Raw genomic sequence first — 19,167 nt, 5'->3', positions numbered from 1 at the left:
ACACTGGTGAGGCCCATAAAGCAGCTTTACCTTTTTCTACATTCCATGTAACATGCAAAATTTGTGTTTCCTTAAAATAAAGTTCTGGCTTACAAAGTAACTTGCACTCAAGTAGCTTTTTTCTAAGCTTACACGACAGCTTGGTAAACAACATACTCCTTATGACCCATCAGGACCACAGGATCAGCTTGAAGTCTTTCAAACACACTATAAATGCTGCCCTTGACTCCATCTTTCCTAACAGAGATCCGATTTTAAGTGGTGTGCTAAAAGAGCAACCCAAATGCAGTACCTGCAGGCTGTGCCAGGTAAGGGTGCAGTGCTGAGCACCACGGCTGTGAGGAGTGGACACAGGTGTGTCCCTTTTACCTGTGAGCACCATTCATTCCTGTCTCAGGTGGCCTTTGGCTTCTGCAGCAGGGTATGCAGGGCTCAGGGGTTCCCGAGCGTGACCTGCAACAGGCAGCTCCCAATCCTGACTTGGATTCAGGCATCTCTCACTGAGGCTCAGCAGAGTACCAGTCCTTACATAAACATAGCTAAGATTTTGCCAAATGTAATTAACCACAAGATAATTCTGAATAAAGGAATGTGGTAAAGACTTTTTTAATAAGTTGCTTGAGGTTCTTTGGGATGTAAATAGTGTGTAAACAAAGTTCATCATGAATTATTCAACACCTAAAATACTGAAACTCACTAAGGCTTTCAAAACCAAAATTCTTCTAATTATGAACACACAATTAAAAAAGAACAAAGAATCATGAAATATTCAGGTATCTGTAATAACTTGCCAGTTTTATTTACGCCTAGTAAGGTTTTGTTGAGAAGAAAACCATTTGCTTCTGCAAAAAGTATTTAAGCCAACTATCAATTGCAGGACTGCACAGAAATACAATTTTGAGGCATCCTGTTTTTAGGGACAGTGTCCTTTTTAAAAAATAAATTTTAAAAAAAAGGACACAATCCACACATTTCAGATGACTAACTGAAACCTTATGTTACAGATTCCATCTAATCTGTCCCACTAAAATTAAGGACAATTTGTCCCACTCCTTATAGAGCTAGATCTTCAAATATCCTCCAAGATAACTTTACCCAAACACAGATAAAGAATATCGACAAAACTAAGTCAAGTCAAAATTCAACAAAACCAGAGGAATTCCTTACAAATTTTTTTTTAAACAAGCAAGGTATGAAGGCTGCCAGCAGCTAAATCAATCTGTGAGTGTTTGTTATGTTGCCATTGAGAATACAATTTTTAGTATTTCAAACTCAGTCCTTGTTAATAATCCAATTAATGAAAGCTATTAGAATCACCTATGTTAAGGAAAACCTCAGGGTTTTCTCTTTATATTTTTTCAAAATAGAAAAGAATACAGCAGCAGGAACTGTTCTTTAGTAAAAGCTGTAAATTGTTTACAAGCAACACAAAATAGTCCCTACTGTAGGTCCTTTTGCATTTAAATGCAGAAATGTAACCCAAAGCCTGTGTGCACTGAAATGCCTCATCTAGTTCAGCTTTTTAATAGATAGATGAATAACACCACTTCAGTTTCCTATTAAGTTTTTATATGCAGTACTGTAAGACCTTACTCTAGAATTTCAGATGTCTATTGATTTCATTGCAGTTTGACTTACTGAAAGACTGTTTGGTTTTGGATTGGATTTTTCACATTAGTGAAGCATTCAGAGGCAGCTGCAGACCAGGAGTGAAGTTAGCAGAAGCTCACAGTTCACAGCCATATCACCTCCTACTGCTTCAATCCTGCCAGGTGTGGCACCACTGCTGCAAAGTGGGGGCCACTGAGGTCACCTGAGGGTACCATGCCCTATAGGACTTAAAGCACATGCTGGAAAAGGGACCAAAGGCACAAGACACAAAATCCTTTAGCCCTCTCAAGTGGGAATTGAAGCTCTGAGGTTCGTCATTTAGCAACACAGGTTTGGGAGTCTCATTCCCATTCTCAAACCTCTGCTAAAGCCATAGAATCATAGAATATCCTGAGTTAGAAGGGATCCAGAAAAGTCAAGCTGCACATATAGCACATCCTCAAGAATCCCACCATGTGCCTGAGAGTGTTGACCAAACTCTCTTGGACCTTTGTTGGGTTGGTGCAGTGACCACTGCCCTGGGGAGCCTGTTCCAATACCCAACCCTCCAGGTGACAGAACCTGTCTCCAAAACTAGACTACCCATGACACAGCTTCAGGCCATTCCCTCAGGCCCTGCCACTGGCCACAAGAGCCAAGGGATCAGTGTCTGCCCCTCCTCTTCCCCTGTGGAGGAGGCTGTACCTGCAATGAGGCATCCCCTCAGTCTGCTCCACCTTGAACAGATCAGGTGTCCCCAGCTGCTCCTCACCATCTTCATGCCCTGCTTTGAACACAAGTTCAAAGCACACCTTTTGAGCACATAAGTGAGAAAAGCCTGTTTCCTGCAAAACACGCATAGCTGTATGTATGATACAGTGAAGCATGTGTGTGATGATCTTCAACCATCCCAGCCATCTGCCTGTGCCTTTTTCTTTCCCCTAAAAAACGTTAATTTGAACAACTATGTTATGCAGCTAAGCATGTCTCATCGTTAATGAAAGCATCTCTGAAGATTAAAGAATCAGACTATTAGATAAGCAGATGTGCCTCTGCATACTCCTTGTGCAATGTCTGACTGCCAGAATAATTTTTTTCTCGATAAAACACAGTAAGAGGAACAGGAGGCAGCCTGCAGCTATCTTGCTTTGCAATTTGCTCCTGTCAAATCTCAGTGTTTAGCAAGGCTTGATTTACATAGCACTTACATGGAGAGCACCAGGTAAAGCCCAGACTTCTAGAGAACAACAGTACTAATTTAGCCAAGGATGAGTCAGTAATTGCCAGTTTAGCAGAAGGGCTATCAAAAGAGACAAATCCTTTTGGTTATTCGTGGTGAAAAAAGGTGCCATGGAACATTTTGCAAGTAGAAGTCCAGTTTTATAGCAGCTGTATTGCTTCTAGATAGTTTTGACAGCAGCTTCAAAAATGCTCTGCATTTGAAATCATTCAGTGACAGCTTGCATGACAAAGGTTTTCCTGTATCTTCTAACACATACTTGTGGTCTGTGGGATACAGGCAATATCTAACGCCAGCTATTCCACAGAATCCTACTACAGATTTATCCTCAGGCATGTGCTAATGTACCAATTATTTATATCTTTCATTGCATTTTGAAAAATTGTCCAACACTCTACAGCACTAGCTATAAGGACTAGTACGAAGATAAAAAAAAAAAATTATTTGTCATCTCCTGCTAAAGTCACATGTTTCATATACAGACATTTAAGTAAAACATGACATTCACATAACCACATAAATGAATTACAAATGTACATCTCTACATGCATTTTCATCTCCATGACCTTACTGCAAAGTACAAAATATAACTTCTTTGCCTTTATGCAACGTATTTCTTTGCAAGTTTCCCTGTAGTATTTTCCCTGCCAGGAAAATCTGCACTTTAAAAAGGATGAGAAAAATGACCCAGTATTTATACACAAGCCTAAACCTGTTCAGAACTACTAGTAAAAGCGTAACTTAGACATCACATTACATAATTGCAGATAACATTTAAGGGATAAACCCCCAAAATCACCCTGAAAGCCTGTAATGAAGTGGAACATGTCCTTTGGCATTTGCAGCTGAAGACAAAAGACCTCTGCAAAGGCTGGCTGAGAGTTTAAGATGTAGAAGGGAAGGCATAAGGAAGGCAATTGTAGAAGGTGAGAGCTAAGACCAGAGTCAGGCAAGTATTTCAAAGCCACATGGCTGATCTGTGGGCAGAAGGACAAATACACATTTCCTACACAAGGTTAGAATCAGAGAAGGTGTCAGACTGAACCAATTCCATCAGCAATATTAAAAGCTTATAAACAGATGGAAAGAACTACTAAGGTAGAGCTGAAGGAGCAGAACTTCACATGGAAATTGGAAGCAGCTTGCCTGGACCAGACTAGACTCCCACCATCTTGCCAGCCAGACCATTCCACCATTCCCTCTTACATTTATTTCCCTTATTCTCTTTCCTGTTCGAGAAAGTTCTATCACTCAGTGTATTGTGGGCCAAGTCCATTTCCCTCACAGAGGGCACAACATAGTTTGCATGCATCATCTGTCAAAACCAGCAGAGGATTCCAGCCCTCTCTCACTCTATAGATAATTTAGGCTCCTAGGAGAGCTCCACAACACAGTCCATGGCAGCTGATAGGAACATGCCTCAGATATATTCCCCACTCAGTCCTCATTAAAAGGGCACCAGAACAAAACAACACTCAGAGTGATCACAAAGGCTCTGCACAGCTTTGGTACTTTAGGAGGTCCTCCCACATTGTCACACCAGAAACTGGAGGGCAGAACAGGAATAAGGTGGCAAAACTATGTTTCACTACAGCTATAGCAGTAAATGGATAGAACAACAGAAAACTACCCCCCCCCCCCCAGTTCTAATACACTGTCCGGACCTGCCCCGAGTTAAAACACCACCTTAAAAAAACAAAAATTAGTTAGTTTTAGTTCTTGAATAAATTCCAAAGTCTTCAAAAACACTAAAAAATAAGAACCTAGGCAACTCATTGAGGTGTGAGGCAGAAAAAGTAGGTTGGTTCATTTAAATGAGGTTGAATTCTGCTCTCCTGAGGAGTTTCAATTGGTCAAGTACAATTCCAAAACAAGCCCTAAAAGGACACAATTAGCTACAGAATGTAGTTTCATTGTTCACTGTATCCTGTTACCAGCCCGAACATAATTTTAGCTACTAAATTTGAGCTTCTTTGTTTTAGCAATCAGATTATATTAATTTCCTCTTTGTTTTTTTTTTTTCCTGTTTGTACACCTGCACCATCAATGAACAAACAGCAACAGGATTAGTATTTTAGAGTTAACCTACTGCTCCACACCTGTAAAGAGCAGGATGATAAAATATTTCCAAGGGCTCAGGGGGGAAAAAAAACAATCCAAAACAAACACCAGAACAACCTTGACTTCTAACTTTAAGATTTCAGTGTAGTTACCAGGCAAAATAACCTTGAAAAAAAAAAAGTATATTCTTTCAACTTACTGTCTGCTTCAGATGTAAAATGAATGACCGTAGCTACCACACCTCAGGTAGTTAACATCACAATTATTGACTGTCCACCTACATATTTTGAAGTGCAGACTAGAAAGAACTCCCCAGCACCCTAAATGCTTCTAGAACAGTAAAAGGCAATAGTGGCATTTTTGATTGAATTCTCCCCCTCTCCCCAAACTAAGTTAAGAGCTATTTAACCATTTTTGAGTGTCAGGACCACAAGAGGTGGTTACAGTCGAACTGACAGGACCGGTTTTGCTTTGTCCCTTGCAGCCCCAGGCTGGACTCCAGCCACACTCAAGTCTCTGCAGAGCTGCAGGGTAAAGCCTGTTAACTGCTTCATTTTAAATGTATTCTGGTCTCAGAACAGACCCACAGATGGGACAAGTGAAGAAGTCACCTAATGGCCTGAGGTGCAAAAACCCCTCAGCCTCCTGTATCATTAAGGAATGACCTGAACAAAAGAAAACCTGATTTCAGTAGGTGAGCACTCTCGAGGTGTGTCAGACTAAATAGCTCTTCATGACTAATTCATTAACTGTGGTAACAACACACTCCTCCATTACAAACTACCACCTTCAGAACATCCATCAGAACATCCTCGGTTTATGAAGTAACTACCTATCTTCCAAGGGTACAGGCTGTACTGTCAGTGCAGCCCAAACAGATTTGCTTCAGCACTTGTCAGCTTTCACACTGTTAAGCCTCTTTTCAGAATAAACAGCTCTTAAATTCCTCGCCCCAAAATAAATGGTTAGCTCTGGGGAAAAAACCCCAGTTGTTCAAGTCCATAAACTTATCCTGTGGCACTGAAATAGGGATTTAGAACTCTGTATTATGTTTTGTTCTGGATAGATTTCAGACATTCCTTTCTTATTCAGAACTGGAGGGTTTTAGTTCTGTCAAGACTGCATCCATAAAGGATTAATTTTAGGCATTCTGACACATGCAGCTGAACTTAGTTCAAGTACAGATTGCAATAATTAAGAACAAGAAAAGGTCAATCACAGGACTAATAAAATAAAGATTAATTATTTCTGCAGTCCTCAGTTTGTCTTTTTCCTGGTGAATTGCATGAAAACAGATAATGTAGCCAGCTATTCCAGCAGGAAGCAGTGCCTACACTGTCAGTGATTATAACACTTTCCTGAAATATTTGTACTTGCTTCTATCACAATATGGCTTTAATAGTGGCTATTTAAGAAAGTGGATTTAGGGCTTGGGGTTCCCTCCTCACCCCTAAATCTGTACAGAAGACATGAGTCCTTTAAGTAAAAGTCTCAGGAAAAATACCAAGGAGAAAGTTAGGACGTGCAAGCAAGTTTCTGTTCTAAATATTGTTTCCTTTTCCACAGTTAAATAGTTGAATGCTCACTTCACTACAGTACTTAGTAACACTCACTAATTCTGACTCTTTATAACAAAATACATCACTACTAATGTGTAGACCAATGGAAGCTCCACTGGAGAACAAAGAATTGTAACCATGTAAATACAAGTTTTCAGTATTGTGAAGAGTCAGGCCCACCTAGTTTAAGGGTTCCCCCACCACTGCCACTGACCATCACTGCAATGCCGAGCAGAAAACTGCACTGTGCACAGCAGCAAAGGAAATGGACCTCTGTGACTCTGCCAAGATTGAGCTGTGGTTGGCGGCAGGTTAGATTGTCCAGGAACGCTGTATCAGCCCTCTCCTTTAGTAAGGGATGTCCATTCTGTCTAGAACAATCCCAAATATGGGAATAAGTTGCCACTGCCCCATTTCCTCTTAAGTGCTCCTAGAATGTACCAAGAATAAAAACACAAAGTAAACGACAGGAAGAAACTACTGCTGGTCATGAACTTATTCTGCATATTGAGATCAGGTCTCTGTGGACTGGGTGTGCTGGTATTTCAGGCATTAAGAACCCTGGAACCAGAATTCATATTACCACTAGAAAAGCTTTAACAAACAGTACCCATGGGAACAGCATTAAGACTCCTGGAGCAGTCAGCTGGGTTACTGACACTGGAACTGGCAGACCAGATTAGAACTGCCAGTTACCAGTAGTCCTATCTATGTGAAATAATGAATCCATTCTCTCCGTGCTACTGAAGTTCAAGCCCCACACACTTCATTACATATTCCTGAGACTGAGGTCAAAGTCACTGGAGGCTGTAGAGAACACATTCTGTGTGCTTGACAGCAGCTTCAACCTAGAACAGATTCATCTCCTTGATTGTATATACTTTTTAAAACCACAACAGAAGCCATTTCAGTTTTGTCAAATCTAAGTTTTGCTGGTCACATACCAGAATATATGCTGATTTGTTATCTAAAGCAAGTATCAAATTGGGCAAATTCATATTTTCTCCAATACACTGAATCTAGTCCTTTATTGCTATGCAGATATATATTACAGAATGCTGAGAGACCAGAGTGACAATTATAGACAAATATCCAAGCTGCTTAAGAAACCAGGCTCAGTTGTTAGAAACAGGTACTCAAATTATCTCAAGTTTCAGATACTAGATACTCAGGTACTGCCAAGTCCTCTTTCACTTGTAGGCACACTTCTGACCTGACCTGCTCTGCTGAAGACCTATTCCTGCCTTCTTTCTCATCTGAAAAGAGTTCATGCTTCAAAAATTCTATGGTTGCAATTCAATGCTGAGATAAAAAACAACTAAAGCACAGAAAAAGGCAGTGGCCTCTCCTACAATGAAGTCATTCTGCCCACTCCCAACACTGTTTCAAATGGAGCTCAAGATTTTGCTCATTAAAGGCCAGACCTCAGCTCAGACCTCCAGAGACATGCACAGAGCCATAACAGGATCTCCATTTGTTACAAAACGTCTCAGTTCACTTTTTTCCCTGGGTCAAGTCTAATCCTTTTTAAAAAAACCTAGCAAATAGTACAGTCTGTAGAAGTTACTCCAACCTCTATTTGTTGGCAGTGTCTTCCCATAATGAGAATTACCAACATGGGCGCTGGGTCCTGCCAGGACTTTGCCATTGGCAAGTACTGGCCACCAAAGCCCAAAGGGCTGCTGAGTCCCACCCCCAGCTGGGAGAAGAACGTCCCTCCTCACAGCAGCACTGTGTCCAGAGCCAACAGTGCCCCCAGCAAAGGTGGCTGCAGGCAGCTGGGATTATGAACTCCCTGCCACCCCAGGAAAACGCAGGAAGAGGCGCTTTGCAAAGCCAACAGCCACAGCAGAGCAAATAATGGCCAGTTTGCCTACAGCTCGAGATAGAATTACACATTTTTAGCTCTCTTTTGCAATAGCTTTCTCAGCAGGTTTATGCTGCTCCTCCATAGCAGGAGCCCCCTCCACCAGGAACAATCAATTCCAAAAAGGAACCTTACTTCAGTCTACTCAAGTCCTGCAGGATACATAAAAAACAGCCAGGATCCCCCCCAGAGCTGAACACATCCAAATTGCTCCACTCTGAGAAGCAATTTCTGTTTTTCCACTGTAAAGACCAGAATGTTTTTGTAGGAAACACTGGTTTGCTGAATCTAGCAATTACTAACCAATATAGCATTCCCAGTGTATACTTGAGGGGAAGCACTGAAAAAGGCTTTGGAGACTATCAACATAGCATCAAGTTGTGGAAACATGACTGTGAGACAGGCACAGTTTTTAAGTGGAGAAAATATATCCAGCTGAAGTAATTCTGCTTTTAGATGTACTATGTTTTAATTTGCCACATCAAATATTTGTTTTCTTGGACTCAGGCAAGTCAGAATTCAGGAACTAATCAAGTTTACATGTGAAATGGGATATTTAATGGTACAGAAGCTACATGTAATAAAATCACGTTTGTAATATATCAGCTTATTGTAGCCAAATTTTAAATTCAAATTATGGTAGGAAAGATAGCAGAAGTTTCCTGACAGAATTAGTGTATTAATTTAACCTTCTCTCATAAAAATTGCACTATCAAGACTCAACAAAAAATACAGAACTAGGTATGATACAGGGCTCTGACTATGGATTCCCATGACAAATTATTTCTTCCTAGATGATTTCATCCTATCACTGATTCCTTCAAAAACAATCTATATTTAGCTAGACAGCAGAAATAATTATGAAAAATCCATGTTTCTTTTACTTTACCAGAAGATACCATAGATTTATCTACTAAATCAGACTATGTAGACAGCTTATACCTCTATGCTCTGAAAGCAAGAATGGGTGGGTTTGAGCTTGATATCCTTTCTGGAATGAATCTAACCACATTTTTAATTCTGCATTTAAGTATATCTGTAGTATAAGTATGACTGTTTCCAATTACCGTTACAAATACTTTTGCACATCTCTTTCTTTAGGTATGTTCTGAATACAGGTGGGTATCAGTACAGGAAAACAAATTCCTTCAGAATTAATAAATGAACAAATCAAATGCTCCTCAAATACTGAAAGGAAAAAATACTTACAAGCATGCACCTGCTTTTAAGTCCCATGAAATAGCTTTTAGAATTAGGTTTAACTGAAGTTCTCCTTCAATAAGCCTCAAGAACACTGCTTCCACTTAGCAAAAGTAGTATTTTCTTGTTCATATATCAAAACACCTGCAGTAAGTCCAAAACCCAAGCAATCAGGATGTGAACATGCCAGTATGTGCCAGTAGCAGCAGCAAAACAGCTCAAAGATGTTTACAATACCTAGGTAAACTTCTGCCCTCAGAATGGTCCTACTATCCCCCAGAGCAGCAGTACTTCCACACCACATGAGCTGTCAAAGAGTCCAGGGCTCACAACCTCAGGGACTCCAAATGCATCAGCAGCAGTAAACACACTTTGCATCTATGCACTTCTTAACCAAGTCGTGAATAACACAGGGTTGCAAGTTATTGCAAAAACAAATTTGGAAGCACTCAGGCATTTGTGCAGACTTGTATCCTTCAAGTAAGGAAAAAAAAAAAACAAAAAAAAAAAAAAACAAAACAAAACAAGATGAGACAAGTTCTCAACTACTGCTTGGCACTGCAAATGTATTACTAACGAGAGGTTCCAAATTCCATCTTTCCTGCTATTAGCAATATCCAACTCAAAGCACAGGAAAAGACATCAATCACTGCAAAAGATAACACTGCTCATTGGTAAACTGCCTAGAATTTAAAGCCTCACAAATGTTGTGGAATGTCAGACTGAAAACAGAAGACTGTGCTAGGGTGCAAGATGAAACATCAGGCAGCATATTTTAAAAGACACAAGCAGGAAAGACTTTAAAGCTGTTGAAAATATTTTGCTTGGTTTTATAGAGGGTATCAGGCAGCATTGTTCAGACTTGAATATGACTCCAACACTTAAATTAGACTGACCAAGAAGTGGTTACAGACTCAGGCTCAGCTGATGACAGTGATTCAGTGAGTGGTTCTGAGCTGGCAAGGAAAAAAAAGCCCCACACTTCCTGTACAGGGACAAGTGCAGCAAGTCACTACGAGACTGCTAATCCTCTTTCAAGAATGCCAACAAAAACCTCTCATTTAGACTTCAGATTGCTGAAAAAAGCATGAAAATAGCTTCTAGAAGCACATGTTTCTGCATAAACTATTTATGTCCCCTTTTTTTGAAGGAGTCTAAGGAAAAACATCTACCATCACTCCATCCCAAAGCCACTGCTCTGATCCCCTGAAAGCCAGAAGTGGCGTTCACCAGACACTTCTGGCAGCTGAAAAAAAATCACACACGTGACAGGATAGCAGGGTACCAGACCCATTTTATAATCCTTTTGATACTCCCAGGACAGTGTTGATCACAAAGCATACTCAAGATCTGCTAATACCTGGATTTAAATTTCCAGTTCACATTCAGTAAGTTATGTTAATAGATAAGCCTTTGTACTTTAAAAACACCTTGCAAGTAGGCTTCCCAATAAGCATCACTTCTGACAGCTCTGACTCACGCTCCAACTGCCAACACTGCTTTCCTTGTCAGCTCTCACATTTGTTTTGTTTAAAAAGGTAATTTCAGTTTCAACTAAAAAAAAAAAAAATTCAAAAATTCAAAAAATTTCAAATTTTTAAAAATTATACTTTACAATTTATGAACCCAATCCATAAGTGGTTTTGGTATCAATTAAATGCTGCTGTGTCTTTGGAAAAAAACCTTGACCATACCCTTCTTCCCAGGCTGTTTATATTATGGACTCTTGGGCTTAGATGTACTTGCTTGTGTAGAGGACACCATCAAACCCCAAAGCCATTTACATTTATACGAAGCATATTTAACAGAAGGGACAGAAAACACCTGTGAGGTTCAGGGTGTGGAAAAGCTGTAGACCAAGACTCCTTTTCTGATCACAGCAATGACTCAGTCAAGCAGAGAGAACAGACCCCAGTCACTGCCAGGATCTGACTGCACACCTGGCATCCCCAGGGAGTATTCACAGTTCTGAAGTGAGGGAGGAAAGCAGTAGGTGGATAGGAAAGCTAGAAGATGAGGATGAGTCAGGAGAGGAGTGACAACCGTACTTCCTGGGCAGGACAGTAACTGGCATCTCAGGAATGTGGGGAAGGGAGTAGGAGATGGGAAAGACTGAGCTAAGGCCAGGAAGGTCTGACTAAATTACAGTTCTTTACACCCAGCTGCCCAGGAGTAGCACAGGAGGCTGAGGTAAACGTCTGAGCAAGCTACCAGTCCTCATCTGAAGGGAGAAAATTCTTGTTAATTTCTTGCCATATTTCTCTGATATTTACAAATGCTTTTACTGCCATAGTGGAAATAATAAAATCTAAACAATACACTACAGCTACCCAGAGTCCTCTGACTACAGCAGTTCCAAAAGTCAGCAGGCACACCACATACCTGGAATACCTCCCCATATACAGGCAGTACAAAAACCCACTTCCATCAGAGCTGAAAACAACGCTGCTCATTTGCTAGTGACCAGCATCAACCAGAAAAGCTTCTTGGCAGATGATAGGTAGTGAACAAGTGAATGGCCTCCAATAGGTGAGAAAATGTGTGAGAGGACCTTTATATGATTTTCCTTGAAAGGTTTAGCCTTTTGTGCCAAGTTAAACTCTGCTGCTTATATTCATGGTGAATATGAGGTGAGAGCTTAGACAGTACAAAGTGGCTTAATTCAAAGAGCTACCAGTAATGCAAGCCAACCCTTTCTTACCAAAGCCGATGCCTGGATTTCTGTGCTTGCAGAGGAACCAATATAGTTTCCAAATCCTTATTTTTGTAGCACACACATATACAAACACACTCCTCCCAGTTCCAAAAACTGCTTCAATTTTACTGCTTCTAGTCTAGCATGGTTAACTCCCAGAAAAAAAATGCTTGTGAATTTGGTGCAAAGTTCCTTTCTAACACAGTTCTTAATGCCTTTCAGTAGCCACACCTCACCTAGACCTGGAATACAGCTTCCTAAAAAAGGCAGATTGAAGTATTGCATTACAAGAGAGCTTTAGGAAACTAAAAAGGAAAGCAGATGAATTTGTCATTTATAAGCCATTTATTGTGGCAATAACCAGAACCAAAGAGTAAACAAAAGCCTAACAACTTGCAAGCCAGCTCCAGGCTGGTCTTCGTCAGCAGAACTTCCATGATCTGTGTCAGAACTCTTCAGCTAACTACAGGAAACTTGCTCCCAGGGTCAGCCTGGGCAAAGTAAGAGCTGGGAGCCCAGGAGGAAAAATCACCTATCTTTTTGCTCCTTTCCTCATCACAACATGCAGCAACTAAGGTAGGCTTTATTAATATAAAGGATTCTTCTGTAACTCTATTTATTTACATGTTCTATACGTTAGTATCATTAATGTATACATGCATACTATATTAGAATACAAATCCAAACACAGAGGAATTTGGTATTCCTGATGCTGAAATTAGGAGTACCAAAACCTTTACTCTTTACAATATACCTTGGATAGATTGATCTAAATGTTCATGCACTGCTCTATCACGCCTTTAGACTAATTCCTACAACTGAAAATAGAACATACGGATATTGACCAAGTCAAATTAACTTAAATTATTACAAAAGGTGATAAAAACACTTCTCTAAAGAGATGTACAACTTTTTAGTGTTTCAAGTAAGGTAATATACTTTCCATGTTAAGATGGGAACACTACTAAGATTTTACTGAAAACTCATAAAAGCTTAACATTCCATGTTCTGACCATGACAAAACTCATTTTAACTTCACCCATGCCACAGGTGCAGCAATGCTTTAAGAACAAGGCAGTGAGACTGGTGAATGTTATTCCTTTAAGTAAAGAAAACATGGTTGCAAATAGTTTAGTAAACTACTAATAGCATTGCCACCCCATTTCCTTCACAATAAATTAGTTATGTATGTAGAACAGAAAACATATCTGGAAGGCAGAAGATTATGAGAAAATTGCCTAAGATATACATACATACACAATCACATGTTCAGTCTTCAGCTGCAAAAGTTGCATTTGAGTAACTTTCTGCATAATTAGTGTCTTCCGAAAAAAGTGCTCTAACATACACAGTATACCCATTATCATTCTAGAGATCTAAACTAGAAACAAAAACAAGCATGCACACAATGCAAGCTTAAACAAAACACCTCAAGTACTACTGTGTTTTAGTATATTTTATTTATCAGCCAGAAAGAAACATCATATAGCTGGAAGATTTTCCACTAATGCACCTCCAGACATAATGCAAAGCACATGCTGTTACCCTCCCTAGTATTCCACATTTGGCAGAAAGCAAGGTTTGAGCTTAGGCTACTGTCTGCAGCACCACACAGAAAAGCACCCTTCAAATACAGAAGCATCACTGTCTTGCTTGTGACTTCCCTGCAGAAAAAAAGACTTAAGATAGTATGAGGTCCCTGTTCCCATCACACGTTCACTATCTCAGGACTGAATCCTAAAGGCCACCAAGTCCCCTCAGGCTAATCCAGTCTTTCATTTCTGCAAACATTCGTAGGCACTACATGGAATCAAGACATCCTTTGCTTCTTGCTGGACTGGGCTATAAAAATCTGCTCTCTTCTGATGCCAAACTGCTATAAAAAGGTTTCTTTTCAAAAAAACCCGGACTTCCATCTTTGCTGAAGAGCTGGAACCAAGAAGACACCAAGTACATCCAGATAAAATGCACATACTGACTGCAGTGTTACAGAAAATTGCTTAGCAATGAAATAATGGTTAAAGGTAACATAGAAACACATTGGATTTTTTAACATAAGTATATTAGACAACCCTGGCTTGCTCAACAGCTTGTGAGCTAATCCAGATACTGCTGATCCTGCTTTCTCTTGGGAGCTTTCCCTTCTCACTCTGCCCAACAAACTGGTACAAAACCTCAGCAGAAATACTCTGGAACAGAGATTATGCAAAAGCAGGTAAAGCTGATCACTGATGGGTTATTGTTGGGGTGGAGCATTTATTTGACTTTGTGGTTGGCTTTTTTTCTAAGTATAGTAGCAGTTTATGCCTTAGAAAATACTTCCTGATTGACATTCAAACTTATTCTTAGGAGAGTCAAAGCCAGCTGACACTACTAGGGTGAACAATCTTTTCCTGAAGACTACAGAGCTACTTTAAATGAAAAGTCCAAGATAATTTTTCTCAGGTACATGGTACAGGTTCTCTATCCAATTCAAGATCCTCCAATGCATCTCCATGAACTACCCCCTGTCATGAAGGTTCTACCTCACAAGGTAACAGCATAAAGTTCAGCTGACCATATGCTCCCCTTTAGAGCAAGTTTCAGCTTAGTTTCACCAAGAGGCTTCCTGCATATTATGGACAGACTCCTTCACTGGAGTGGGACTACTTGGCACTGACATAATAACCAGTTCTTGAAGACTCAAAAGCTTCAGCTAAGTTGTTAGAGGCTGTTAGGATTTTTTTTAATTTAAAATATTGAAACACAAAGCTAACAAAATGGATGCCTTTCAAGACAAAAATTTCAAGCTGCCAGGTGTGTTCCATAGACAGGTCAGCTTTACTACAGTTTTGCCCCACTATTGCTGATTCCCACCTTGTACTGCCACATAAAGCCATGAAACAACTCACCCATTCCATGCTTGCAGATCTCCTTCTGAAACCACCCTTGTTAACTTGACACAGATATTGATCTGGATTAAAAATAAACCAGCAAAAAGCAGACCTATTGAAGTGCAGAGAGCTCTGCAGTGCGCCAGCCGAGCAGGGTGGGGCAGGGCACCATGGCAGGGATGGCAAAGGCACCAGGGGCAGATCAGGGACACATTAGGGACATCAGTGTCTGCTCTGCCCCATCCCATGGCCTCAGAAGCACCAACAGCACCTGTATCAGTGGCCACTCAGCACCCTGCACTGGAGACCCTGTCACAACAGGAAAAGAGCACCCTGAGGTCTACAGTGAAGAAGATATAGCAGAAAAGACTCAATTCAGAAAACACAAAACACGTGTAACATTCAGCTTCTTTCACCCTCCAGACATCAAAACTGTTAAGACAAAATCAGGGGAATAATCCGAGTTTTTTATACAGCACAGAGAATGAGTATAAAGTTTCAGGATATGACTAGCATGATTCATGTTCACCAACAGTTCTTGTAAGTCCTGCCAGGCAATCGTTCTGCCAACTAAGTTACAAAATACTACCTTCTAATGACTATCAAACAATTGTTTGGGCTTAATTATTTTAAAAAGCAGAACTTCCAAAGCCACTATTTTCTGGTTTTGTTGTAATAATTACTTACTAATAATCTAAAAATGCAATTCATATTATTTTGAGATATCACAGTGAACAACTACTTCAGTATCAAATTAAAAGCCAGAGAATAACTGTCTGACTACATTCCTAAAAAGTATATTTTGTTCAAGAAAGTAATTCTCTTATTTTGATAAGGTAAATCTCATAGAATATGTTGCCATTTAGTGATATAAATTTATAAAAACTACTTCGATTAAAACCTTTCATTAAGAAGGAATGAATGGGGTCCACAGCAGATCAACTAACAGACTGATCTCAAAGTATTACTGGTAACAGGCAGACTTATCTGAAGCACTTGCAACAAAGACTTCCAACCCCATTTAACATGCCAGCAGCCTAAGCAATGAGAAGCCTCTGCCAACGAGCCCATATGTGCCACAGGTGTCTGTGACATAGCAGGTACTTGAGGAAAGCTTAAGGCTAACGAGTTGATCTGAATCACCTGGCAAAACAATCAACCCCAGGGAATACAAGCACCTATCTTATTCAAAAACAGGATTATAAGAATTAGTTGATATCATTATCCCTGGCTTCAAGAGAAGTTTTAGCTTCCTACCTTCTACAATGCTTTACTTAAAGATTTGTGCTCCATATAGGTGTAACTCAGGAAGTAAAAGCAGAAGCAATGGCAATAAGAAAGGCATCCTTGGAAAGGCATTGGGAGTGGAGCTCTCAACACACAAGAACTAGGCTGGTCAGTCTTTAAATCTTAACCTTCGTTAAGCTTTAGCAGAAATACTGCAAAAGTTTTTCAAGTATCTGAACACTCAGATCTTTGGTACTCTGCTTTAGAAGAGTTTTAAATAAACTATTTGTTTAAAAGTTACAGATTTTAGCCACATAGGATTCAACAGGTAGACATAATCGCTATTTGGATTACTTTAGGATGAAAGTCATTATCAATCATCAGGAGGCAATTACTAAAGACAATCCAGGTTCACTTGCCGAACCTCAATTTCCTCTCAGTCTAGCACTGAGGTGTTTTCCTGACATCGCGTCCCCTCGTCACCCCAGCAGTGGCGGTGCCCCAGCTGCCGGGTTCGGTGCCTCTGCGGACACCTGAGCGCGTCCGGAGCGCCAGCGGCCCCGGGCACGGCGGGGCCGGGAGCGGCTCTGCCCGCCCAGGCTGCTCCGCCAGCGCCCTCTGAACCGAGGCGTCACCTGTTGTTCGCTACGCCGCGGCGTCCCCCTGGCCCGGATCCCTCCACCCGGGGACACCAACATCCCAAACCTCTCCGGACCCCGGGCGGCGGGAGAGGGCGGCAGACGCGGCTCGCGCTCCACAGGCGGCGCCGGCCCTGCCCGCGCCCCGCGATGGGACGGCGGGTTCTGGACGGGACCGAGGGCACCGACCCGGGCCGGCAGCCGCCGGTCCTCGGCAAGTGCCTGGCACAGCCCGGCTCCCCACAGGCCGCCGTTGTTACACAAGCGCTCCCTGGCCGGGAGCGGGACACGGAGCGCTGCCCGGCCCCTTCCCGGCACCGCGCGGGGGAACGCGACAGCCGCGCTCCCACCGCCGCCCCGCGGGCCTCGGCCCCGCTCTGGCCCCTGCCGAGCTCCCCGCTCACCATCGCGGCTCCTCGGCGCTGCGCTGCCCGCGGCTCTGCCCAGACACGCCGGCGCCCCGGGACGGAGGGACGGGCGGGCGGAGAGGAGGGGAGGGCAGGGGGCAGCGGCTCCGCCCTCCCCGCGCGCGCAGCTCCCGGCCGGGCGGGGCGGGCCCGGGGCGGGAACGGCGCGGGGCTGGAGCCGGGGCCGGGCCCGAGCGGGGCGGGGAGAGGACGGGACTGAAGGGACGAGCGGCCCGGGACCGGGAGCGGAGCGATGTGTCCATAAATGGAGAAGTCGCCGCGGCGCAGCCAATGGCCGCGCGCAGGGGCGTCATTCCCTGAGGGAATCCCGGCGCGCGCCGCTCGCGAGCTCGGCCCAGGGATCGGCCCCGGGAGAAGCGCCCGCCCCCCGCGCTGACCGGCCGCCCCCCGCGCACCCGCTGAGCCGCTCCTCCCGGGAAACGCTGCAAGTACCAAGCATCTTGCGCCGGGTGGGTGCTGGAAAGCCCTACAGGCATCTCACAGACGTGAGACTGCCCAGGTGCCGCAGGCGGCCGGCATCTGCTGCACAGTGCTGCACAGTGCTCCGCTCGTTCGCACCCCAACACCCACACAACTTCAGCGGCTGCGCTTCCTCGGCGATCAGACCGGTGAACCCGCCCGAGGCTGACTGCTCTAGTCCTGTTAACTAACGTTTCATCTCAGGCTTGAAGCCCTGCTGGTGGCTCTAATGGGTTTCTAATGCCACTTCTAAACCAGAATATAAATAAAATGGAAACAACATAATGTAACAATCATAACAACAGCCAGACCTCGAGTCATATGTTGATACTGCTTCCAAACCACTTTGCAAGCCACTCCTAATGGGTAAGATCCTGGCTTTCATCAATAGATTGGACTGGGATTTAGTTTATTTCTGATTAAAAAGAAGTGTAGTTATTGGAAAAAAAATAGGGAGTAGTGTGTACACAATATATGTATTCTATTTTTACTGTTTTTATGAACAAAAATACTCGTGTCCACACCAGTTTAGAGATGAGACTTAAGCAGATTCACTTCTGGCTTTTTGGAGGATTACACTGCTCTGGCTGCTCTGAGCCAGATGCTGTTGTGCAGCCAGATCTGCCAGTGCAGATGAAGGACAGTGCTGATCAGCACCTGGATTTGTCCTCACAGGTCTGACTGCAGGACAGGTGTGATGGGATGCAAACATTAAACGCTTGGCTGATCAAGCATCACAAACTCAAACCACTCTGATGTGCACAATACAGAAATGGGACAAAACTTCAACTATTTACCTGCCCCCTCTCATGTCCTACAGACTTTGGTGGTTTGGATGAAACACAACAGTCCTTTGGGCATGTTTCATCCTTGGTTTCGAGGAATAAACAAAACACTTCTCAGCTGAGCTGGGATTGCACTGTTTAATTACTGATCATGTGAAGCTTGGGATTTCCATAGTGGATTGCTTGGATGTTGGCTGACATTGATGGGAGAGGTAGGGAATATTTTCATTGAGAAAATAGCTGGGTGGCAAATATGACCTGCAACAACTATTGAAGCAAAAATACATCTGATAGTGCTATTAGTGCACAGAACTCCACAGGAGATAAGTTTCACACTTTGATTCTCTACAGAAAGTGAGTACAGCAGTTTTATGGAAATAGGACAAAAATAATTTGCCAAGTATTTAATTTGAACATGGAAATGTTACATAAAATTATAAGGCTGATAAAAAGCAGTGAAAATAGTCCTGTAAGAGTCTAAAGAGTGTATGTATATTGGGCCAACAGAAGATAGAAAATCAATACAGGTTTTATACATTTTTCTA

The 19,167-nt window shown here is 42.3% G+C and overlaps 1 protein-coding gene across 1 annotated transcript in view; it reads right to left on the bottom strand.

Moving 5' to 3' along the window:
- MYO1E (myosin IE) overlaps nucleotides 1–17,686 on the bottom strand; it is a 74,455-nt gene extending 56,769 nt beyond the window's left edge. The window contains 2 exon segments of the mRNA XM_056499832.1: nucleotides 17,355–17,366; nucleotides 17,369–17,686. Of these exon segments, the coding sequence (XP_056355807.1) occupies nucleotides 17,355–17,366; nucleotides 17,369–17,671 (315 nt within the window). The 5' untranslated portion in view covers nucleotides 17,672–17,686.
- Between the last annotated feature and the right edge of the window lie 1,481 nt (nucleotides 17,687–19,167).

Source organism: Oenanthe melanoleuca, chromosome 10 (assembly GCF_029582105.1).
Source record: "Oenanthe melanoleuca isolate GR-GAL-2019-014 chromosome 10, OMel1.0, whole genome shotgun sequence".
NCBI lineage: Eukaryota > Metazoa > Chordata > Aves > Passeriformes > Muscicapidae > Oenanthe > Oenanthe melanoleuca.
The sequence above is the reverse complement of the archived record's forward strand: the minus strand, read 5'-3'. Positions and strand labels throughout refer to the sequence as shown.